The 25470-nt window shown below is 36.9% G+C and overlaps 2 protein-coding genes and 1 pseudogene across 2 annotated transcripts; 2 read left to right on the top strand and 1 right to left on the bottom strand.

Annotated features, from left to right (window-relative positions):
• Positions 1-9431: 9431 nt before the first annotated feature.
• On the bottom strand, positions 9432-9923 carry LOC110721757. Its single transcript, XM_021900946.1, has one exon. The coding sequence runs from the start codon at positions 9921-9923 to the stop codon at positions 9432-9434; it is 492 nt and encodes a 163-aa protein (XP_021756638.1).
• Positions 9924-21892: 11969 nt separating this feature from the next.
• On the top strand, positions 21893-23626 carry LOC110721756 (protein LAZ1 homolog 2-like). Its single transcript, XM_021900945.1, has 4 exons — positions 21893-22078; positions 22602-22658; positions 22941-23049; positions 23376-23626. Exons 1-4 carry the CDS (start codon positions 21893-21895, stop codon positions 23624-23626), a joined length of 603 nt encoding a protein of 200 aa, XP_021756637.1.
• Positions 23627-23990: 364 nt separating this feature from the next.
• LOC110721798 lies at positions 23991-25181 on the top strand (annotated as a pseudogene).
• The last annotated feature ends 289 nt before the right edge of the window (positions 25182-25470 follow it).

Genomic DNA, 25470 nt, shown 5'->3' with positions numbered 1-25470 from the left:
ACATGTGGGGTCGACATTCACTACTAGAAATAGGCTATTTTGCGAGGGACAATAATTCCGTCGAAAATTTGAAATTTCCGGCGGAAAATAGAGTTATAGGAAAATTCGTCGGAAAAGAAACCTTTCGACGGAAAAATCCGTAGGAAATATTCCGACGGATTTTATTTCCCTCGGAATATTCAATTTCCGAGGGAATATTCCGTCAGAAAACATTTTTCGACGGATTTCCGACGGAATATTCCATCGGAACCTGTAAATTCCGAGGGAATAATTTCCGTCAGAAGGCTGCAACGATAAAAAAAAAATAACGTTAGGTTCTGAAAAAAACAGAACAACAAAACGCGAATGAAGAAGAGGAAGAGAGAGAAAGGGAGAACGCGAAAGAAGAAGAGGAAGAGAGAGAAAGGGAGAAGGAGAAAGAAGAAGAGAGAGAGGGAGAAAGGGAGCGTTGCCGCCACCACCACCTCGCCGCTAGGACGCCGCCGGTAAGTGTTTTTCGTTTTTTTTTTCTTTTTACATTTTTGCTAAAAACCCTAACAACCACCACCATTTCACCTAGGCTTCACCGGAATTCACCACACCCACCGCCGGTTTTGACCACAACCACCAAGAGTCGAAGCCGCCGCCGTTGATTAGTGGTAAGTGGTATTTGTTGTGTTGGTTTTTTTTTTAATTCACTGTGTTGGGGTTTTTGGGTGTTTTTTGGGGGTTTTTTTTTGGGAGTTTTTTGGGGTTTTTGGGTGTTTTTTTTTGGTTGTTTTTAAGGGTTTTTTGGAGGTTTTTTTTTTTTTTTTTTTTTTTTTTTTTTTTTTTTTTTTTTTTGCAAGCATAAACTTAGTTACTAAGTATTTAATTTGAATTATTTGTAGGATTTGTAGATTTAATCGGTTCTTTGGAAATAACAAGGGCAGATCTACAGGTTAGAAAGTGTATAAAAGCTTTTATTATTGTATTAAAATTCGTAGTTTATTATCGTTTTTAGTGTAGTGTATACAATTTGTTGTATTTATATTCTAATATGTTTAAATATTTGAGAGGAATGTGTTTGTGTTATGACATGTTAGTTTATTTAAGTTTAGTTTTTAATTGTTGTATTATAACATGTTAGTTAGTTTAGTTTAGTTTAATATAATATAATAATGTATGTTAGTTTATTTTAATTTAGTTAGTTTAGTTTATTTAAGTTTAGTTTTTAATTATTGTATTATAACATGTTAGTTTTTTTTTAGTTTAGTTTAATATAATATTGTATGTTAGTTTATTTTAATTTAGTTTACTTTAGTTTATTTTAGTTTAGTTTATTTTAGTTTAGTTTAGTTTAATAAAGTGTATGCTAGTGTATTTAGTTTAATATTTTTGTTTGATATAATGTTTAATATAATATTTAATAAGCGTTCTTATTTATTTGCTTAGTTTAGTTTAATTATGATATATCTCTGTTTAGTAAAATGCATGTGTCCTTCACTTTATATATATATATAATAAATGAATCATTTGCATAATCATATGCCTAGATACCCGTTCAAGGCATACACATTAGGAGTATATCTTGAATAGTCCTCGGTTGGGACTGTCCTTGTACGCTTATTCTCACTTAGGTGGTGAATGTAAGTCTTGTTTTTTATTCTAGGGAAAATCCTTCCTTTTCATGCATTTCTCTACCGTGTTCTCTGGGTACATATGTAGGTGTGTTTAGCCTACATCGTATACTTGGAGAACTGTAGGGAAATGCTGGCGGATTTTCCATAGAATTGAAAACCTGGGTTACATTCACTAGTAAGAATAAACGTACAAGGATGGGTTAAGTTGGAGTGATAAGGACCCTTTGGAACATTTCAAATTTCATTTGCATTTCCATAACGCTTTGGTGGATAATGACTGCGAAATACGGTTTATGACTAATGTGATTGTACATATGCGTGAGCTATGTAGAAGCTGTAATCATGAAACGAAGAGAACGTAGGTGGATGTATGAAAGGATGGTTGGGCAAAGTATTAATCCAGAGTTCGTGAAAGGGGTTGATGAATTCATTCAGTACGTCACAGATCATCCCGAGAGTAGTAACCCAAATGAAGTTAGGTATCCATGTGTTAAATGTAAAAACAAACGCCTTTGGGATGCGGATACGGTTAAAATTCATCTGTATCGCAAGGGTTTCACACCTAACTACTATGAGTGGATGTGTCACGGGGAAGGGTATCTGAGAGTTCCCGAACGGCGGTCCAATGAATATCGTGACATGGTTTTGGATGCTTTTGGTCATAGTCAAGATCAGGGGCACTCCGAGGAGACTAGTGTTCCATCAGAGGAGGAGCCTAATGCAACTACTAAGCATTTTCTGGATTTGTTGAAGGCTTCTGAAAGGCCATTATACGAAGGGAGTTCTTTGTCTGTGTTAGAGATGGCCGCTAGAATCACTAGTCTAAAATGCGAGTATAATTTGCCTCACAGATGTGTCGATGGGTTTGCTTCCTTGCTAAGTGAGGCGATTCCGAACAACAGCCATATGGCCGACACTTTCTACGAGGTGAAGAAGATTGTGAAGGGATTGGAACTGTCCCATCAAAAGATTCATGCATGCCCGAAAGGGTGTATGTTTTTTTGGAAGGATGATGCTCAGTTGTCTGCATGCAGGGTGTGTGGCAGCCACCGATACAAGCAGACTTCCAAAGGTAGCCTAGTGCCTTTGAATTTTCTTTTTTATTTCCCGATCACACCCAGGTTGCAAAGACTGTTTGCAACGAAGAACGTTTCGGAGGAAATGACATGGCATTCGAAAAATCCCCGAGTTCAAGGCACAATGGCACACCCTAGTGACAGTGCAGCTTGGAAACACCTCGACTGTCGGTTTCCAGAGTTTGCTCTCGAGCCTCGTAATGTGAGACTTGGCTTGTGTACAGATGGTTTTGCTCCTCATGGTAAGTTTGGGGGACAATATTCTTGTTGGCCTGTCATTTTGACCCCTTATAACTTGCCTCCCTCAATGTGCATGAAAAGACAATTCATGTTCCTTTCGTTACTCGTTCCCGGTCCTAAAAACCCTAAGGGCAACTTGGATGTTTACATGCAACCGTTGATAGAGGAGTTGAAACTGTTGTGGGAAGTTGGCGCGGCAACTTATGATATTTCGAAGAAACAGAATTTCAATCTTCGAGCAGCCATCCTATGGACCGTTAGTGACTTCTCGGCTTATGGCATGTTGTCTGGTTGGGCCACAGCTGGTAAGAAAGCTTGTCCATATTGCATGGAGAAGAGCAAAGCATTTTGGCTCAAACATGGTGGTAAAGTTTCTTGGTTTGATTGCCACCGACAATTCCTTCCGACAGATCACCCTTTTCGGAACAGTATAATTGCATTCTGTAAAAATAAAGTAGAGAAAGGTGCCCCTCCACACATCATGTCAGGAGAGGAGCTGTGGGAATGTGTGAAGGACTTCCCGAAGGCTACAGATGGATCCGATTTAATTAAGAGACTGAAAAATGAAAAGAAGGGGTGGTTCAAGCAAAGCACTTTGTGGGAGCTCCCATATTGGAAGCATCTCCTTATTCGTCACAACTTAGATGTCATGCACATTGAGAAGAACTTCCTCGATCAGTTAATTCACACTGTAATGGATGTGAAAAAGCATACGTGTGACACGCCATCTGCTCGGAATAACATTGCCAGATATTGTAAACGTCCCCAACTTCATCTTCAAGAGGATGATAAAGGAAAAGAGGTCATGCCAAAGGCTCCATTCGCTCTTGACAAGGCTCAGAGAAAAGTTCTGTGTTAGTGGGTTAAGCAGCTGCGGTTCCCTGATGGTTACGCCTCCAATTTGAGCAGATGCGTAGATTTGCAAGCGTGTAAGCTCCATGGAATGAAAAGCCATGACTGTCACGTGTTCATGGAGAAGATGTTGCCCACAACTTTGAGGGAATTGCTCCCTGGCCATATTTGGAATGCAATTACAGAGATCAACCAATTCTTCCGCGACTTGTGTTGCTATACAACATCAGTTAGTGACATGGAGCGATTGGAGAAAAACATACCTGAGATCCTCTGCAAGCTTGAGAAGATCTTCCCTCTTGCATTCTTTAACTCCATGGAGCATTTGCCAATACATTTGTCGTACGAGGGGAAGTTATGTGGTCCTGTACAATACAGATGGATGTATCCCTTCGAAAGGTAAGTCAAATACCCTTATTTCACATCCTTTGTTTTACATCCTAATCACTTGTTCATACAGTTACATAACAACTGTAATTGCAGGTTCCTCAATCATTTAAAACGGAAAATTGGGAACAAGGCTCGAGTTGAAGGGTCCATATGCAATTCTTATCTCACTGAAGAGATAGCAAACTTCTGCTCTAATTACTTTCAGTCGACTGTAGACACTAAAACTCGAGATCTTGGTCGAAATGTGAATGCCGACGTTAAGTCCACATTGGACGACGCTGAAATACTAGAGTTGTTCAAAGAGGATAGTGGTCGTGTGACAAATGAGGGTAGAACTCGGTTCTTAGATGACAAAGAACTCGAGTGTGCACATTTGTTCGTGTTACGAAACACCGGCATTCTTGGTGAATACAAAAGGTATATTAGGCCTAGGTATTCAGTGTATTCGTATTTACGATCATTTACAATGATGACTTTGTAGATTTACATTGTGTGTTTGGCCTCGTAGGAAGTTTGAGGACTACATTCTTAGTACTCGACCTTTCCTGCGTAAAGAAGAAGTCATGGAGAACTTCGAAGCTGAATTTTCTAATTGGTTTCATCACAAGGTGATATACGCGGTGTAACCGTGAAATAATTCTGTATTTTACATCTTGCATTTCAATTCATTGAATTCAAGAACCGTGATGTTGATATTCAACCACTTTATAGGTGGTCGAAGAGAAGCCAAATTCGGATGTCCTGCGAGTGTTGTCCATGTGTCCCTTCAAGCGAGTTCGTACTTGGGGCCAGATTTTTGTAGGTGGATTTAATTTCCATACACATGCCCATGGAAAGCACAAATCCACCATGAATTATGGTGTGTGTGTATCAAGTGAGGATGGCGGAGAGTACTTCGGCATTTTAGACGACATAATTGAACTTGTCTACACGGGACCCAAGAGACAATACAAGACAATTTTGTTTAAGTGCAATTGGATGGATTGTGGTAGGGGAATGAACATACACGAACAATACAAGCTAATCGAATTAAATCATACTAAGAAATACCCCAAATATGATCCATTTGTCTTATCTTACCAAGTGGCTCAAGTGTACTACGCATCATACCCTAGCCTGAAACGAGACCATGTTCAATGGTGGCCTGTGTTTAAAACACAAGCACGGTCAGTGTTGATGCTCCGGTGGACTTAGAGTTTCTGCAATCACCATCCCCAACAGTACATGCAACGCTTTGCCCACCGGATGACATTCCAGACTACGCCAGGGATGATGATGATGAAGACGATGACATTGGCTTTGTGATCTCAAGTGATGAAGACGATGAATCTAGTATCGGCTCTAGTGATAGTGACGATGATGATGACATCGATGTAGTATTAGATGATAGTAGTGATGAATCTAGTAGTGAAAGTAGTGATGAGAGTACTGAGTAGGAGAATATGTTAATCTCCTATAAAAGTATGCTTCTTATTATAAAATCAAACTATTAATTAGGCTTATGTAAAACTTTTCAGTGTTTGTATAAAAGCCATATTACGTTGCACTGCACTTGTTATTTATAATATCTTGTCATTTTACTAACATCTGATTCAGGTAGTCATGGCGGGTGGAAATAGTGGGCAATCGTCGAATAAAGTAAAGGGGAAAGAGAAAATGACCGCCCGCGCCCTTTTCACCGACGAATAGGATGAGGAGATGTTCGATGCGGAGGCCATTGATTTGGGTGAGGATCAAACGGGTCCATCCACTCCTCCAGAAGATGGGCCACGGGATGAGTCACAGGACGAGTCACAGGATGAGTCACAGCTCCCGTTTTTGGACCCTACTACGCTGTGGTACGTACATATCATGATATGGATGATGAGATACAAGGCTTATATTACTATTCTCGAACTTGTTTAACATTGTTGTTTCCCGTTTGTTATAGGTTTGATGATCCTAAGGTTCGGAGTGCGGTATCCGGTACGATCACTAGATACTACCGAGCCCCTTGGAGGAACTTTGGAGAAGTTCCTACAGCTACGAAGGAACACTGGTGGAACTTGTTCAGCGTATGATATTTTTGGGTCTTGGTTAATACATGTTTTTAGATATTGTATTGATTTAGTTTTGTGTATTGATTTAGATATGGAAATTCCCGTCCGAGGGACCCACTTTTAGGGTTCGTCGTCAGCGACCCAACATGCAAAAAGAATGGTAAGTTTATTTAAAAAGATCTTATATTAGAAGGCATTTTTGTGTATTTCAATGTAACAAGGGTGTGACTTGTTTAACGTTTATTCCTATTTTTTTGTATCAAAGGCGGCAAAGAACAAGGGCCAGATTCCAACAGCTCCTGAGTTGTTTCTGAAGACACACTTCAAGGAGCAGCCTGGGAAAGGCACAGTGGAAGTAAACCCCACAGCTCAGGAAATTGCGGTAACAAATTCCCTAAACTTAGTTCATTGGTTTATTATTCATGAATATGGTACTGAAAACTTAGGGACTTGTTGTTTTTTGTGATTTCAAGGCATGTACCCCTTAGAATAACCATAATTGACATGTTTAGAGAAAGAAATAGTTCATTTATTCGAAAATGAAGAAAATGGGCAAAGAATAGGTCATATAGGCCATAGTTGGTTCAATTTTGCTCCAAATGCGTCCCGAACCTTAGCGACTTGTTATTTTTTGTGATTTCAAGCCATGTACTCCTTAGAATAACCATAATTGACGTGTTTAGAGAAATAAATAGTCCATTTGGTCGAAAAGGAAGAAAATGGGCAAAGAATAGGTCATATAGGCCATAGTTGGTTCAATTTCGCTCCAAATGCGTCCCGAACCTTAGGGACTTGTTTTTTTTTTTTTGTGATTTCAAGGCATTTAACCCTTAGAATAACCATAATTGACTTGTTTAGGGAAGGAAATAGTTCATTTGGTCAAAAATGAAGAAAATGGGCAAATAATAGGTCATATAGGCCATAGTTGGTTCAATTTCGCTCTAAATGCGTTCCGAACCTTAGGGACTTGTTGTTTTTTGTGATTTCAAGGCATGTACCCCTTATAATGACCATAATTGACATGTTTAGAGAAAGAAAAATTTCATTTGGTCAAAAATGAAGAAAATGGGCAAAGAATAGGTCATATAGGCCATAGTTGGTTCAATTTGGCTCCAAATGCGCCCCGAACCTTAGGGACTTTTTGTTTTTTGTGATTTCAAGGAATGTACCCATTAAACTATGTACATTTGAAATGTTTGGATAAGAAATGAGAACATTAGCTAATAAATATTTAGAATGGGCAACATAGAAGTCACTTAGGCCATACTTGGTGCGTTTTTCATCAATATGGCTCCCAAAACTTAATGTGTTGTTTTTTTTTTGGCATTTAAAGCCCTAGACACCTAAAACTATGTACATTTGACATGTTTGGATCATAAATGAGAACATTAGCAAAGAAATAGAGAAAATGGGCAACATAGAAGTCACTTAGGCCATACTTGGTGCGTTTTTCATCAATATTGTACGTAAAACTTTGTTACTTTGTTTTTTTTTTTGGCATTTCAAGCACTTTATACCTAAAACTATGTTTAATTGATATGGAATGAGAAAAAAAATAGCTCATTTCCTAAGAAATGAAGTAATTGGGCTAAGTAGAAGTCACCTATGTCATGTTACTTGGTTTATTTTTTCATGAATATGGTACCCAAAGCTTATTTATATAACTTACTAACTCATTTGTTCCTTTTCATATGTTTATCTTGTAGGAGGCCTACCGAAAAAGGGTTGAGGAGGCTAGCACTCAAAGGACTCAGAAAAGTCCAAATGAGCTGTATTGGGAGACAGTGGGTGGTCGGAACAAAAAAGGACGTGTGAAGGGACTTGGCGGAAGTGCTGACCTTTACTATGGCAGCCAGATGGGTCGACTTTCCACATCTTCCATGCAGTACACGCCCTCTGTTGTTTCTCGGATGCAGGATCAGATGGAAACCAGGGTGCAGGCTCTTCGGGAAGAAATAGAACTGGAAATGGAGAAGAGCCCAAATGAAAGAAATGGGGAAGAGGTTGGAAGAGAGGATGATGAGTCGTTACCACAATGACCCTTGTTCCACCGTGCGACCTCCATTTCGAGATCCCAGGGACGACGACCCGGGTAGTGGTGGAGCAGGCTAGGGCACTCCCGCAGTTGCTTAGCTTTAATTAACATAGTGTTTATTAGTACTAATTTTAGATTACACTACTTGGCTGTACAGATTGGAATTAGTATATATATATATATATATATATATATATATATATATATATATATATATATATATAGTTATTTTTGCACAAAAACCATTAATTTTATTCTGTCATTAATATCAGAAGTAGGAAGTACAGGTATCAAAGGGTAGCAATGTGCCATTGGAAAATAGTCAAACTCGAAATAGTTCTGTCATTATTTCCGTCGCAAAGTTCCTACGGAATTAAAATACGTCGCAATGGGTATAAGTTTCCGGTGGACTTTTCCGTCGGTATGTTGCGACGGAAATATGTCCGTAGGAAGGTTGCGACGGAAATTTCCGTAGGAAAGTTGCCTTCTTCCTACGGAAATATCCGTCGGAAGGAGCTTAGCTTCCCAGTTGGACGGTTCCGACGGAATAATCCGTCAAAAGCTGAGAAACTTTCCGACGGAATGCAGTCCGTCGGAAGCTTGCGACGGACTTCCCATTCAGGTCAAACATTGGCTCCGACAATTTAAAATCCGTCGGAAATTCCGTTGGTATGATAATTTGCGACGGAAAATCTCCAGTGTTAGCCAAAATTCCTACGAAGTGAATTCCGACAACGTGTTCCGACGGATTTCCGTCGAAAACTGCATTTTCCGACAGATTTAGAAGGTTTTTTTTACAGATATTTTCCGTCGTAAATAAGGTGTTTTCTAGTAGTGATTCAGCTTATGAGAGATGAGGTTCGGATCAATCCCAGGAATATTAGCGGTTGAGAAAGCGAACACATCTCGGTTGTCTCAAAGGAGTTGGATGAGTTTAACTCGGATGTTCGGATCAAGTCCGAGCTCGATGCTGACGCATTTTTCTGAGTCCCCTTCGGTCAACTCGATTAATTCAGTTTGCTGGTCCAGCTCCATTGCTTTGAAACTGGACTCTTCACAATCCGACCTGCTGTCACGGCAAGCTTCCCAGACTTCGGTTGGCCTTTCGAACTTTTGCTTCGGATGAAGAGCCAGCCTTTCCTTTCCCCTTTGATATTTCTTGGGAGGGGGTCCCTTGGGCCGAAGCACTTAAGCCTTTCTACTTCTTGGTGCTTCGATCCTTTTCTCTTTCTTTCTCCTCATCATCCTTGTCTTCACGACGTTCTTTGGATGACCTGAAATAGTTACACTTTCGGGCAGCCTCTTGGCTCCCCTGAATTCTTTCGGAGTGGCCTTTGTCGGACACGTATATCATCATCTGATGATATGTGGAGACCACCCCTTGAATCTGGTGAATCATAGGTCTCCCCATGATCACATTGTAGACAGATGGAACATCCATGACCAAAAATTCGGCCATCACGTTCTGAGCTGCTCGATCCCTGCCTATGGTGACGGGAAGAGTGATCTTCCCATCTGGATATGTTGCAGAACCATTGAATCGAGATACCGGGTAGGGTACCGGACTCAGGTCCTTAGACTGCAGCTTGAGCTGGTCAAAAGCATCCTGAAACAGGATGTTTGCCCCGCCACCACCGTCGATGAGGGTTCGCCAGAAATTGTGGTTTACGATCCCCGTGATGATTACCATCAGGTCATCATGGGGTATGCCACCCCCCGGCAATCTACGGCTATGAATAGATGTTTGGCACCGGAGACTTTGGACCTCAAATGGAAGCGTGGTTGACTTGATGGGTCAGACCCCTCAAGTGGCGCTTTCGAGCATTGCTAGAGCTCGTTCCCCCGGAGAATAATGTTAGGATTCTCCTTATCCTGCGGCTTGTCCTTCTATCGGCTGAAGTTTAGTTGCTGCCGAGAGTCTTGCTCGGCTTTTTCCTCTTCGCGGCGGTCCGCGAGATATTTTTTTCAAATACCCCTTTCGGACCATATCCTCGATCTGATCTCTCAGCTGGATACAGTCCTCGGTGTGATGTCCAGGAGATTCATGGAACTCACACCATTTTTCTTTATTTTTGTTTTGATGCCACAATGGTAGTGGCCTCGGCTTTTTCCACTTCTCCTCGATCTTCGTTATGTTGTAGATTTTAGCACGCGGTAGGGCGAGAGGATTGTAGTATTCGTATTTCCCTACGAATGGGGTCTTTTCTTTCTTCGGCTCAGTAGCCGAGGATGGTTCTGAGGCTTTCGCCTTCCCTTTCTTCTGGCCCTGGCCTTCGAACTACTGTCCTTTTGCCTTACCAGTCCCAGTTTGAGATTAGGACTTGTTCTTGTTCCATTCTTCAGCTCGGATGTACTTATCCGAAGCATCGAGGGCTTTTTCCAAGGTCTGCGAGGTGTGCATGACCATGAAGTCAAGGAATTTGCCAACTTACAGCCCGCTCTACAACGCGAAAACGGTCAGCCCTTGGTCCAGACTTGTGATTCTAGAGGACTCGTTGTTGAAGCGAGTTAGGTAATCTCGAAGGCTTTCATCCTCCCCTTGCTGCAGGCTCATGAGTTGTGTAGTTGTTTTCTCTCGGCGGTTTATTGGAGAGAATTAGAGAGGTCTTCCCAACCAGTTATAGAGCCTTCCTTCACTCCTTTGGTGATCCACGATTGTGCAACACCTTTTAGAGTGGTCGGAAAATATTTACACCAGGTTGGTTCGGACCTGGGTTCAAGTACATATGCTCCTCGTAAGAGGCAATATGGTCCTTCTGGTCAGAAGTACCATCATACATAATGTGTGCCGGGATTTTCACCGTCGGCACTCTTTCTTCCAGAATCCATCTTTGGAATGGGGAATTGGAGGGAACCATCACGACCTTTCCCTTGGTCTCAGCCGTTGGGACCTCGCTTCCTCCCTTGTGAGTGGCGGAAGTGGTTTTTGTCCTCGGATGGGACCATGCGGGGTAGGGATTAGTTCCGTCAGGGTAAGTGAAGCAGCTATGGATGCTCACCTCCCTTGGGCCGATATGTCGTGAACGTTTCGGCGAGTAGTTTCTTGCCGCGTGGAAGCGGTGTTGCTGCTTTTGAAACTTCGGGGTTCGGGCTCCTCTAACTCACAAATTATACCTAGCTTTGCTAAAAAAACTAACATTCAAATTATAAACCCTATTTGCATGAAACCTTCTTTTTGCCTCAAATCTCTCATAGCCAAGCACTCATGGTTAGTTATTACCGGCACGTACAACACTTACAAAAAGTTGGAATGCCATATCTTGTTTCTAGGCTAATTGTACGACTTAAGTGTTGTATCGTGACTTGATTAATCATCATACAACTTTATATATATTTAATGATGACTGGAATATGTTTTATGTCACTTATTTAGATATATCATGTATGGATTTTTTTTTGAAGTATTTGAAAAACCAATATTATGATATGAAAACATTAAATTTATAGGATAATTATTGAAAATTATTATTCAATTTGCACATATAAATTGGAATTTTATCGAAAATAATTTTCTAAACCAACAATTTTATCCTAAAAATCTATCCAAATTTATTGAAAACTAAAAACCTAAATTAACTTTTTTTATCCTAAAAAACTTATCTAAATGTATCCAATTTTTTTATCCCACAAAAGTACATCCAAATAAATCATATGTGTCATACTAATAATTAATTATTGTCTACTTGGCGCGACACTTGGCGAAAAGTTGTAACGCCAAGTGTCTCTGTCTTATGGAATAGCTAAAAGTTTAGCTTTATATATTAGTTACTAGTTTTGTGTCTGGGCGATGCCCAGATGGTTGATAAAATTTTAGGGTAAATTTTTTTGGCTTGAGTGTTATATACAGTCATATAATCACTTTTGATAATGTAGGATATTTAGACATACGATATTATCCGCTTATTTATATAATAGTGTATTTTTTTGTAGTTTTCTTTGTAAATAGATGTCTATTTTATTATTGACTTAAAATTATTTTTATTGAACTTAAATTATTTTTACTAAACTGAAAGTATTTTTACTAAGTAAAACTTATTTTTACTTATTCTCTATTTTTTAAAAAAATAAATTAAATATATTATAAATGGATTTTATTTTAAAGAACTTTTTAAAATAATTTTTCGATGGAAATAGAACCAATTTATAGAATATTTAACGGATTTTATGATGGACACAGAACCAAGTTATAGGATATTTATTAAAAATTGTGATAAATTTTGTATATATGAAATATTAAAAATATATCGATAATAAAACTCTATACAATATTTTTATCTTATAAAATATATCCAAAAGTCGCTTACTAATCATCATATGTGTCACAATAATAACTATTTATTGCTTACGTAGCGCGACATTTGGCGGAAAACCGCAATGATATGCCAAGTGTCGTTGTCTCATGGCTTAGCTGGGAGATCCGACTTTATTTAATAGTGATATGATATGATATTAGACTATATATCATCTTACCTTATTATTTTCTTATCTTTTAATATTTACGCATCTTTAATTTGTTTATGCTGCATATTCACCAATTTAGAGAAAATTCTTTAGGTGTCGTTTCCTAAGTATTAAAGTCATAATTAAAGGTGTTTGATTTATACTCATTGAAAGAAAGTACCTTTAACACATACCTTCTAACAATTATATTGTTTATATGGGGTAATTTTTATATATTATAGGGTAACTTTTAATTATTCAAGAACAATTTTATTACAGATGTACAATATTATTTATTGTCACTCTATTTTTTTTTTTAAATGTTTGTTGTAGCTGAGTGATTTGATATTGTTCGTCTGTTGCCAATTTTATTTTATTTATTTATTTTAAATTAGAAACTAATCTATATCTATACTTAGTATTTAAAAACACAAACCCCATTTTCCACATGTCCTCCATTATTTCTACATTTTGTTATAATACTTTGCCATGTGTCCTTTACTTTTACTTTCTTTTTAATTCTTTTCTTTTATTGGCCTTCTTTATATGTCATTAGTTATTGTAGAACTTTTCCATTTTCCCCCACTTACGTAATACGTTTAATAATTTTGTAACCTCCTCTTAAATTCAACCAATCTTTTCCTCTTCTCCCTCCATCTTTCAAATCTATGTAATATATAAAGAGAAGAGGTGTTTTTGGTTGGGAATTTTTGAGTGGACCATTTTACCCCTCTTCAAAAAATTTATTATAATTAATAAAAATTTAAAATTTATTTAAAGTTTAATCTTAAAAAATAACTTTCATTTTTAACTGGTCCATAAATTTACAATGACAACTCCTCTCATGGTAGTTATTTAGTGATATAAATTTCACACTTGGTGTTTTAAAAGTTAGTAGTATAATTTAATTAGTAGTACGAATATTTATATTGTGCACATACTTTACAAGAATGTTTAATTTAAATGATAGAAATATATTGAAACTTATTTTATAAGTATGTAAGATTTAAATGATACATAAATACAGTGAAAGTTATTTAAGCCCGTGTAATGCTTAAAAAAATATTTAACTACATGTAAAAGTAAAATCTACTCCCTCCGTCCCTAAAAGATCGACCCTTATGGGAAATTTTCACGGATATTAAGAAAGTTAAATAAGAAGTAGTAAAAGTGCATTGAAAATATGAGTTTACATGGGATTTGCAAAAAAGTAAAGAGAGAAAGTAATAAAGTACATGGAAACACAAAATTTTACATGGGAAAGTTAATTTTGCACAAATATTGTTGCAAATTGAAGGTTATTATATTGCAAATGGGATGATCTTTTGGGCTAAAATTTTGGCCATAAAAGTTGAACTTTTAGGGACGGACGGAGTAGGATTTTTTTTGCATGGTTTTCTTTTTTAGCTCATCCCTTAAATGGATTTTTACATCTACTAATCATAAAAAATACGGAGTAATAAATTATATCAATATGCCATTTATGTAAATAAGTAAAGTATAAAGATAACTTTATGTACGAAGTATTAAGAGTAGGGAGGATAATCGTGCACGCATTGCGTGCGCCTCTGAACTTGTTCAATTTAATTGAATGTGCAGTGTTATTTAATTCATTGACCCTTTATCATTTACCCATATTTCTCTCCTAATATAAATTTCTAATTAAGCATTTTTTTACATGATCTAAATTCCCCTAATAAAATTGACATAAAAATATCTCTAAAAATGTTGTGCAAAATATGTGTTATGATGAAGATGGTGATTGAAAGGAGATAAATTTAATCTCAAAGAAGGAAAAGTTGAATGGCAAGAAAAGGAAAGGGTGTGAGAATATTCTGAATACCGATACTGTATGGCATTGCTTGCATATCATAAGACCTTGCATACTTTCAAGATACTAAATGTTCTCTTTTAGAAATAGATTTTAATTTCATATTTGATGTAAAATGTAAATTTATAACAAGCATTTGGTCTTCAATTATTTGATTTTATATAGCTACCATGCATGTTAAATGTTATAAGATTGTAAAAGTTATTTTCGTAAATACTTTTTGTAGCATAATAATAACTTACAAACGTCCCGTGCGTAGAACGGGCCCCAAAAACTAGTAAAGCTTAATTAAGCTACCCAAATGACCTTGTTGCTGATTGAATGAATATTCTATCTATAATCTATAGAATACAATTCCATATTAAAGTCAAACCCTAGGGTATGCTTGGTGCCATTGATGAGCTAGAGTCACAAATTCACAATCCAATTTAGCCGATTATTCAATTTTACCAATATATCCTTTTATTAGTTTAATAAAGGTCCATTAATTTTATTCGACAAACAACACTTTGTAAGAATGGGGTGGTTGATGAGATTCAAGTCCATGACCTCAGTATCACATTGGCTCTAATAGCATGTTAAAGGAATCACTCAACCAAAAGTTTAAGTTGATGGTTGAAACTCATAATCTGTTTTATATACTCTATCAAAAGATGGGCTCTCCATGTAAGTTTGTTGGGACTAATTTGATAGAGCACTAGCTTGCTCTTAATAATGAAGGAAGAAAAATGAGGATAATTATTTTTTTTTTTATATATATATATATATATATATATATATATTTGGACTATTCTCTTGTGTAATCTAGATTATAGTGTAGGATTAGACCTTTGGTTACTTTGGGCTAAAAGCCAAAACAATATCCTATTATTAGAAACCAATGCTGACTAAAGCAAAATGAAATACTTTTTGAATTGCAAGTAACTAATATGAAATTTGAGATCGTATTAGACGTTCAAATGATAGCCTGTTTAACCTCGTGTACATAAAAAAGTAAAAATAATTAAAATTCTCCTATACATCATCATAATTATTCTATATTTGTTTTTCTTTTTCTCACTACTTTTTGGCAATCTCAAGATCAACCAAAACTTTGGTAAATCTTGATCAATTTTCTATAAAAATAACACTTCTTTAGTTTGCCCATCAAGGAAGCAATGAAAGACTCAAAATATCTTGATAGGTTCGTTAAATTAGCTTAGCTTGCATCATTCATGCCTTATTTAAAATCATATGAAGAATAGAAAAATAAATTATTTGATACTTTCTAAAATTAGAAGGTTTATCCCTAGAAAATTACCAAGTATAGAAAGTTGGTTGTCAAAACAACTCACGCCATATTTAGATTAATTTGAATATCCTACCGCCCATTGCATTATATTATGGGCATGCATCTCAAAAAAGGAAAGACTTTTCCAATACTATATGCTCCGTACACATAATTCTATAATCTATACCTCTTTCTTAGAAAGAGTGAACCCATTATTTTGCTTGGAAATTCAACTAATGCAAAGGATAGGTTGAACTATGTATAAAGTATAATGTTATGGCTCGACTTTTATTGAAAGAAAAAAAAAAGTTAATTGAATTTGCAAAAATCCTGATAGAGGTACATGCTGATTTTTTAGGTTTAGGATATATGTCACAAAAGTAGAGCAATGATATTCTTTTGCGAAATTATATTATAAACTTATGAGGAGAGAAATATAAACAATTATTATCATCAAGACTTACACTCCTGTCAACAAATAGGCTTAAGTGTGTTGTATGTTTCAGTAATCAAATAACTTAATTCGTGTCACTTAACTTAAAAAGTTGTTCTAAAATTGGGCAAAAAATCAAATGGCCCATGACGGTCATGTGACCACGTCCACGTGTCATGTCAACGAGCCATGTAATTAACAAATTGGTCAAAAATAAGCGGATTAGCTTATAGTGCTAGTGCCCAACGGTTGAAAATGTTGTATATGCACAACCTATGGCCCACCGACTAGCTGAGCCGGGCTTGTGGAAGGCCCGTGCCCAGTCCGGTCATTCGACCCATACCCAGCTTTACTTGTCTTGCTCATGGATAGAACAATCGGAGTAGAAGATGTGCAGTGAAATGTAATATATGGGGCTTAATTTGTCATATTACTCATATTGGTGATTTGGTGCAAACTGCAAAGTAACGTGTGAGAACATAAAGGGAACCTTAAAGGGGTATATTGAAACGTGTCATGCAACGGCAGCAACATATATATAGACGCTTCATAGTCTCTAACTAAACAAATTCTGCCATTTTTTCATGCTTTTGATTCTAAATTATCAGTCAGTGATCAAATAAGGTTTCCGAGTTGTTTTTGAGAAGATTATCCCAGGTTAGGAATCCCCTCTCCCCATTTAACTCATGTATTTAAGTTGATTTTTCAATTCTCAAATTCACGTACGTGTCTATCATACATCCAAATGTATCTTGTGGAGTTTAGAGCCTATGGGAATGAGTAGGGGTGGGACTTCGGTCTGGCAGTTCGGTTTGACCTCAGTTTGAAACGGTTTCGGTTTGAAACGGTTCGGGTTAAAACGGTTTCATTTAGACGGCTGGTCGGTTCAGTTCGGTTTTGATTAGTCACAGGTCGGTTCGGTTTCGGTTTATTTTTGTACGATTTAAATTCGGTTCGGGTCATAAACGGTTCGATTTATAAACAGTTCGGGTCATAATCAGATCGGTTAGAAACGGGTCGCTTCAGGGGCGGATTTACTCGGGTCGATGCCGGTTCGGTTTTTAAACAGTTCGGTTAATAATCGGGTCGGTTTGAAACAGGTCGGTTCAGGGGCGGGTTTACCCGGGTCAATGCCCGTTCGGTTTATAAACGGTTCGGGTCATGATCTGACCGGTTTGAAACGGATCGGTTCAGGGGCGGTTTTACCGGGTCAACGTCGGTCCGGGTTCATATCGGTTCGGGTCATGAACGGATTATTTTGAAATGGGTCGGTTCAGGGGCGGGTTTACCCGGGTTAATGCTAGTTCGATTCATATCGGTTCGGTTTATACTCGGTTTGGTGCTAAAATCGTTCGGGTTAGTTTGGTAATCGGTTAAATTGGATCGGGTTGAAATCGAGTTCTAAAAAGTGGTTTTGACCAGTTAGCGCGTTTTTTTTATATCAAGTTGGGACTAGTATTTCCATTTCATTGGCGGGTCGGCATAGGTTGGTGAAAAAAATAATGGATCGATTAGAAATTGGGTTTTAAGAGATTTTTGACCGGTTATCTATTTTCGTTTTATATAAAGTTGGGACTTCGTCACTTTATTTTCAGACATCGGATTATATACAATTACACAAATCTTCATTTATTCAATTATTCTATATCATGTTAATATGTTATGTTTCAAGTTTGGTTATACTCTTGTTGTTGTTTATTCGATATTATCATATTAGTCTATTACAAATTTATAATGTATTAATGTATTATTGTTTCATTATTAAATATATATTATTAGGTTATCAGCTTCTTGTTGGATTGTTTTAGATATCGTGTCATGACCATGTTTTGATGAGTTGCTACTTTGAATACGATAAATCGATTCAGATATCAGATTATATAGAATTACAGAAATTCTCATTCATTCTATATCATGTTAATGTGTTATGTTTCAAATTTGGTTATAGTCTTGTTGTTGTTTATTAAATATTAGTCTATTACAAATTTATAAGGTATTAATGTATTATTGTTTCATTATCAAATATTATCAGGCTATCAGCTTCTTGTTTTAATTGTTTTAAAGATCGCGTCATAACCATGATTTGATGAATTGGTACTTTGAATACGATAAATCGATAATTGATATTGTAATAAACTAATAATTTAATGTTACAGAACTATATTTGGATGTTTAATTAAATCACGATTATTCAATTTCCCATTAGTCTAATAAAGTAATAATTGACAATTGTTTGTAACTATTCCATAATTTTGGTGTTAAAGTTATATTGCTGAATTACTTTGTTGTCTTACCCTCTCTAATCACCTTTTAAGATTACGTGCCTACAAGGCTGCAACATATATATGTTGCAACTTGCAAGTTAAAGAAAACAGGTGGGGAAGTAGAAGTATTCAATTAGATCGATCATCAACTGTTTTAAGTTTTAATAATCAGATACATTTATCGATTATCTATACATACCAATGATAGTATGATACCAATCGTACCATACATTATTATTTATTACATATACTGATATACATATAACTAATATACATTAAATATGTCATATTGAATCAATTTCAATTTCCAAACATTTGTGTTTCTTACAATTTATAAGTTACATAAAGTTAAGAGTACAGTAGTATTTTTATTAGTACGTAGCTATGAATAAAAAAAAACATACTATCCAAATCCATTATCCCATGATCCGTGTCACCGTCTTATATTAAATATCAGCCATTGATTTGCATGTCATCTAACGACCTATCATCGCACACATTCCAATTCACGATCCGTGTGTTTTCTTTTCCACCAATCAGATCACTCTTACCATCGTCTCTTTAGTACTCTTTTTGATTTCTCTCTCGTTTTCTTAATCCTCTTCTGTAATATTATCAATTTTTTGAAGCCATGGCTGCTAATATGCTCACTGCTCTCTCGTTTTCTCTCTCATCTCCTCTTCCTTCTTCCTTTCTTCTTCTTCCTTCTTCTCCCTTCTTCCGTCTATGTTCTCTTTTCTTCCATCTCGTTTCTCCGTCTCCGTCCACCGGCACCACGCACGACGGTTTTTATGGTCAAATTCGACCACGAAACTCTAGATCTAGTTGTTTCATGATCGAATTTGGCCTTTTAAAACCAAATTCGAGGCCAAATTCAGGATTAATATATAAGGTGTTTTCGTTCTTCCTTTTTTTATTTTCTGTTTTTCTTTTTAATTTTTTTCAAGTTGTGGGCAACGGAGGGGGCCGAGTTAGGATGGGTGCGGCGGCGGTTAGACTGGGTTCGGGTGGGTGGGGAGGGAGGATTTTTCGAGGGAGGGAGGGAGTTTTATGGTGGGTGAGCAATTAGAGTGAGTTGGGGGGTTTCGAGGATGTTGGGTTTCGTGGGGGTGGGTGGGGTGGGGTTACGGTGGGTTTGGGTTTTTTTTAGAATTTTTTGTATGGGGTGGGGTGGGGTGTGTTACGGTGACGGTGGTGGGTGTGGTTGGGGTTGGGTCTGGTTTTTTTTTTTTTTTTTTTTTTTTACAGTGACGGTGGTGGGTGGGGTGGGGTGGGGTACGTTACGGTGATGGTGGTAGGTGGGGTGGGGTATGGGTCTGGGTTTTTATTATTTACGGCGACGGTGGTGGATGGGGTGGGGTAAGGTTTGGGTCTGGGTTTTTTTATTTACGGTGGGTGGTGGGGTGGTGTGGGTTACGGTAATTATGGTGGGTGCGGGGGTGGTGTTAGGGTGGGTCTGGGTTGACGTTGGTGGGGTGGGGGTGGGTTACGGTAACGGTGGTGGGGTGGGGGTGGGTTACGGTAACGGTGGTGGGTGGGGGTAGTGTTAGGGTGGGTCTGGGGTGACGACGAGGGTGGTGTTAGGGTGGGTTACGGTGGTGGGTGGGTGGAGGGTGGTTGGATTGGGTGGGTGGCCAAATTTTTTCATTTTTTTATTTAATTTATAACTCCTAATTTAGTTATACAAGAATATAATTTTAATTTTATAATAGCAAAAAAATTTACAAATTTAAATCAATAATTATATGTAAAAAAAATTGTACTGTTAAATTACATTAAACATCAAATATATTTCATGGAATTCTAACAAATTGTTAAAGGCTGTAAATAGTTCAATTTGAATGGAACGGGTTGTAAACGGTTCGGTTTAAATAGTTTGTAATCGGATCGGTTTAAACGGGTTGCGGTTTGAAAATAGTTCGGTTTAAACGGTTTAATGGGTTATAACAGTTCGGTTTAAACGGTTAGCGGGTTGTAAATGGTTCGATTTAAAAGGTTTTTTCCTACGGTTTAAACGGTTTCGGTTTATAAACGGTTCGGTTTAAACAGTTAGCGGGTTAACATTAATCGGTTCAAACGATTTCGGTTTATAAACGGTTTGGTTTGTTATTGGTTTACGGTTCGTAACGGGTTAACATTAATTGGTTCGGTTCGGTTTCGGTTTGACATTATACAGTTCAGTTCGGTTTTCGGTTTAAAATTAGCGGGTTATAAACGGTTCGGTCCGTGATGGTTCGGTTCGGTAACGGACGGTTTCACGGTTCGGTTTGAAAAGTCCCACCCCTAGGAATGAGAATGTAAAATCGTGTGTCATGCTACATTCAAACACGGAGTATAATTTGTAGAGCACGTGGGAATGAAAATGTGAAAGGATGTAAAATTATGTTCGTGTATATATGTGCAATGGAAATAATTGTATTATAGATTTTTAAAATGTGGATTTGGGATAAAAACCAGTGTTATCTTTGATTGATTCAATGATTTTAAAATTAATTTGCTGGTAAACTTTTCTTGGAAAGATTTTCCATGGGAATTTGGTCAAAAATTGGGTGCTGCTTCTTACCAATTTTCGAGGAAAGTTTAACATGATAAGTTTGATATGGTTTGATATGGTTTTAGTGTTATTTTCGAGGAAAGTTTAACATGATAAGTTTATTTTTATCCATGAAAAACTATTTTGCTATGAGAATATGTGAAAGAAATGCGTTCAATGAGGAAATTTTTAAGTATTAAAGAACTAGTTATATATGCCCCTTGTTACTTTGTAGATCTAAGTACCCTTGGTTAAATCATTTGTTTTTATTATACAACTAGTTGTATCTTGTGCGATGTTTTTTTCCTTGTGTAATTTGCTCATTTAGGGAGCTCTAAATAAGCGCACTCAGTTGTATCATGTGCATGGTACACGTCTTGGTGATACAATAGTATACAAAAGTACAAAATGAAAACATGCTCAGGGAGATTGTCTTGCTGCTTTATTTGTTGCTTTGGGTTATTAAGAAGCATCCCAATAGGCGATGGCCATACTTGTTCGATTTGGGTACCGGCGGGCCTTGAATTTATTTAGTAATGCGGTAGGAACGAACTCAAATATTTTATTCACAGTGGAACTTAAATTGTGACAAATTCAAAGGTATTTTGCCCAAAATTAACAATGGTATTAAGGAATACACTGCATAACAAATATATTGATTCTCTTCTCCATCAATGAGCTTTATGCTATTATGATAATTACTCCCTTTATGTTCATTAGTTAGATAATATGCTAGAATTTCAACTTTTGTTTAGACAAGTATTTCATACATTAATTAATCTCTAAGGTTTTGTGGTGCTGAAAAGTTGGATGTGGGAGATGTTCAGCCAAGATATTCACCATTTTCTTGGCGTGCCTGTCGGTCTTGCCAGCGTAATCGAACATGAAATGACAGAATACAAGGAAATCCGGAGACCAGCCATTATCACTGCAGGATTCTTTGCGTTGCTGGCATCACTTCTCTCCATCGTTCTGATATTACAACATCTAAGAGCTTACAATAATCCTGCGGTAGACTCTTCACCTGTGCCTTACTTTTTTGATGCGATCATTTGTGTCATATTTGCATTGCTGGTATGATTACTGATTTTAACTTGAATGCCTTAAATCAGATAAGTGATACTCAAAATTTGATTGACATGAATTTATCATAGCAGCATAACTAGAAATACGAGAAAAGATTACTACAAAAGATGTAAGCAATCAAAATAACAAGTTTTCAATTCTAGGCTAGTTCATTGCATTTCACTGACAACATTTAACCAATGAAAGGATAAAGTGTAAAAAAATGATACACATTTAAAATCAATGGAACCATAGATAATGGACAATGAGTTTTTAGAACAAGTAAAATAGGCTGAACATAGTGAGGAATCTAATGTAGGCTGGTTAGTGACAACATATGGTGTGCAGTAAAGAAGCTTCAACGCAGGCAATTTTCAGTTGTTATAGAATTTTACGTGTTTACTAGAAGTTTGTATCATTTCACAGTGTTTACTTCAGCTGTTACACTTCACAGCCTTCATAGACTGCTACTTTTCTGTGTCAATTGAAAATGTACTGTAATGACTATTTTAATATGAAAAATTCTATCCAGGAGCAAAAATGGGTTGTTGCCATGCTTCTCATAGTTCCTATCTACGCCACTGAGTCAGTAAGTAGTATCGGTTATGATTTCTGATTCCTGATAAAAATTATAGTCAGTAACGGAGGTGGGGCAGCAACCTAGCAGGAGGCTCTGACTCTCTGGTCTATTTTATCGCTCTTAAAAAAAATTTCTCTTTTCTGTTGTTTTTATTTTTGTTAAATTTCAATTATTCTTTAATTCTCCCATTCCACCTGATAAGAAGGCTACAGGTAACTCCTGAAATGAAATTTGTAAGTGTACTATAAGTGACTGTTACAGATCATCTGATTAATTAATTTTCTCTTTCAGATTATATCCTTGTCCAATCCTAAGACTTCTCTAGCTTGTGATATTTTGAGAAATTGCTATGAGGCGTATGCATTGTACACTTTTGGGAGCTATCTGATTTCCTGCCTCGGTTAGTTTCAAGTTTCATCAGATTGGCAGACTGAAAGAACCAGTTCTTTATAGTTCTGTTAGTTGTTATGTTGAGCCTTAGAGTTTCTCAGCTGAAGGTGCAATTGTAGAAATTGCTCATTCTTTGTATCATTAAGTCATTTATCATGTTGTACAATTCACTTGTAATTGTATTTGTAGGGGTAAGAAAGTAGTCTGCCGCTAAAAATTTGGTTTCTCTAGCTAATTGTGAGAAATTTGTTGCTGATCATCTATTTATTTCGATTTTTTTTTATGTTTCTGATGACTTTTGTGCTGTGCTGAAGTGTGAAATTTATCTCATGGCAGGTGGAGAAGAAAGAGTTCTAGAACTATTGAAGAATGAATCAAGAAACGTACTTAACAAGCCACTGCTTGAAGGAGGAGACGCAGAACCAGAATTGTCACATCCATCCTCATTTCGTAATTTCTTTCTACGGCCAACTGAACTTGGAGAACAATTGTTTTCTATAATTAAATTTGGTCTGGTACAATATGTAAGTATCTCTGCAGTTTCTGAAAATTGTGCTAAAGTTATTGTCAAACTAACATCTGCATAGTAACCAGATGATTTTGAAGACAGTTTGTGCGTTCCTAACTTTTGTTCTGGAGGTATGCGGTGTATATGGTGACGGTCAGTTCAAGTCGTATTATGGGTAAGCTAACTATATACAGAAATGTTGACAGACAGTATGCTTATGATACTACTCTAGTTCAGTTTTATCCAACTTTTAATAATGCAGGCTTAGTTTCTTTTCCCATAACTTGCATTTGTTTACAAATCTACACTAGAGAACAATGAATTCAAATTTACAATTTGTTATATCAATGGAATAGGTATAGTTGTATGCCATATTAGTGAGCAGCATTTATAATTTGTGATGACAAATTGCTATTGTATTCGACTCTGATATTAGTCATCAGTGTCTTTTCAGGTATCCATATATTACAATTGTACTGAACTTCAGCCAAATGTGGGCATTATATTGTTTGGTTCAGTTTTATAATGTGACTCATCAGAAACTCAAACCAATAAAACCGCTTGCAAAGTTTATTAGCTTCAAGGCTATTGTGTTTGCTACCTGGTGGCAAGGCGTTGGAATTGTACTCCTATGTACACTTGGAGTTCTGCCTAAAGACGGGATAGTTCAGACTGGTTTGCAAGATTTTTTGATCTGCATAGAGGTAAGTATGCAGTATCCTGCTGGGGTTTTTAAGAGAACTGTTAAATTACCTTTATAACCTATGCCATTTGAATGAATGTACCATAATAAACTTTTTTTTTATGTATTACTATACACGGGAGCAAGTTTTGGTTATGGCATATGGCTGTATGGGTACCATCTATGATGTTTTTTTTTTTTTTTGACAATGTTGACTTAAAAAGATGCTAGTCTTGTTTCATATATCATCATTATAGAATTTGACTTGTTCACAGGCTACGTGCACATAGTTATGGTTTGTTATCTGCACAGATGGCAATAGCTGCTATAGCCCATGTCTATGTCTTTTCCGCAAAGGCCTATCATTCCATACCAATTTCTGAGTATGGAAAATTAGCACCCGAACTGAGAAAACAGTCGTTGACATAGAGAAAGGAAAGGGCAAAGGACCAACTATGATTGAGAAGACTGAAACTGAGGTCAAAGCTCCTGGAACAAGCATCAGTGAGAGTGTGCAAGACATCGTTCGTGAGGGTGGTCAGCAGGTATAAACATATGCTGTACTGGACTACTAGTTATTGAAGGGTTTTCTACACCCAGAAATGGGCATTTCATAGTTAATCAAATGTAGTGCTTCAATATTTTCACTACTGAATGAATACATGGCAGGTGGTTGAGGATGTAAAGCTGACAATAAACCAGGCAATAGAGCCTGTCGAGAAGGGTGTAACGAAAATCCAGGAAAGCTTTCACCAGATAACAGTTGGTTCTGAGGACAAGCAAGAGTCTGATGTGGAGATCGAGGAACGCATTGAGGATGATCGACAAGGAGTTGGCAAGTCTCAAGTTACACCCGAAATGATGAAAGTCACCAAAACTGTAAATGGAAATTCTTGATACATATTTCTATTTTTCTCGTCTTCCTTTTTAGGTATGGTTCACTAGGAAGCTGTAGCAGATTTTTTTTTTTTTTTTTTTTTTTTTTTTTTGGGTGCGTAAATGTATACATTATGTAGGTGATTTTGTGCTAGAAAAAAACTAATATGTACATGGGCCAATGTGTTATAGTTTTGTTGGACCAATATATTAGCGATTTTAATCAAATCATGATGCAAAGTTGCACACATCAGAGAGTATAGTTAAAATTACGACCTACGGAGTAATGTTTTTTGGTGTATAGGGTCAATAAAGGACAGTAACACAGTTTGACATGACTCGATCTTATGTATGGAGTATAGATA

This window comes from Chenopodium quinoa, unplaced genomic scaffold, assembly GCF_001683475.1.
Source record: "Chenopodium quinoa cultivar QQ74 unplaced genomic scaffold, ASM168347v1, whole genome shotgun sequence".
NCBI lineage: Eukaryota > Viridiplantae > Streptophyta > Magnoliopsida > Caryophyllales > Amaranthaceae > Chenopodium > Chenopodium quinoa.
The sequence above is the reverse complement of the archived record's forward strand: the minus strand, read 5'-3'. Positions and strand labels throughout refer to the sequence as shown.

Excerpts from the sequence above, each read along its gene's own strand:
- LOC110721757 (XM_021900946.1), bottom strand. The coding sequence starts at position 9,923 with ATGGTAATCATCACGGGGATCGTAAACCACAATTTCTGGCGAACCCTC.
- LOC110721756 (XM_021900945.1), top strand. The coding sequence starts at position 21,893 with ATGACAGAATACAAGGAAATCCGGAGACCAGCCATTATCACTGCAGGA. Across the intron at positions 22,079-22,601 it reads GTGTCATATTTGCATTGCTG|GAGCAAAAATGGGTTGTTGC; the intron begins GTATGATTACTG and ends AATTCTATCCAG. Across the intron at positions 22,659-22,940 it reads CTATCTACGCCACTGAGTCA|ATTATATCCTTGTCCAATCC; the intron begins GTAAGTAGTATC and ends TTTCTCTTTCAG.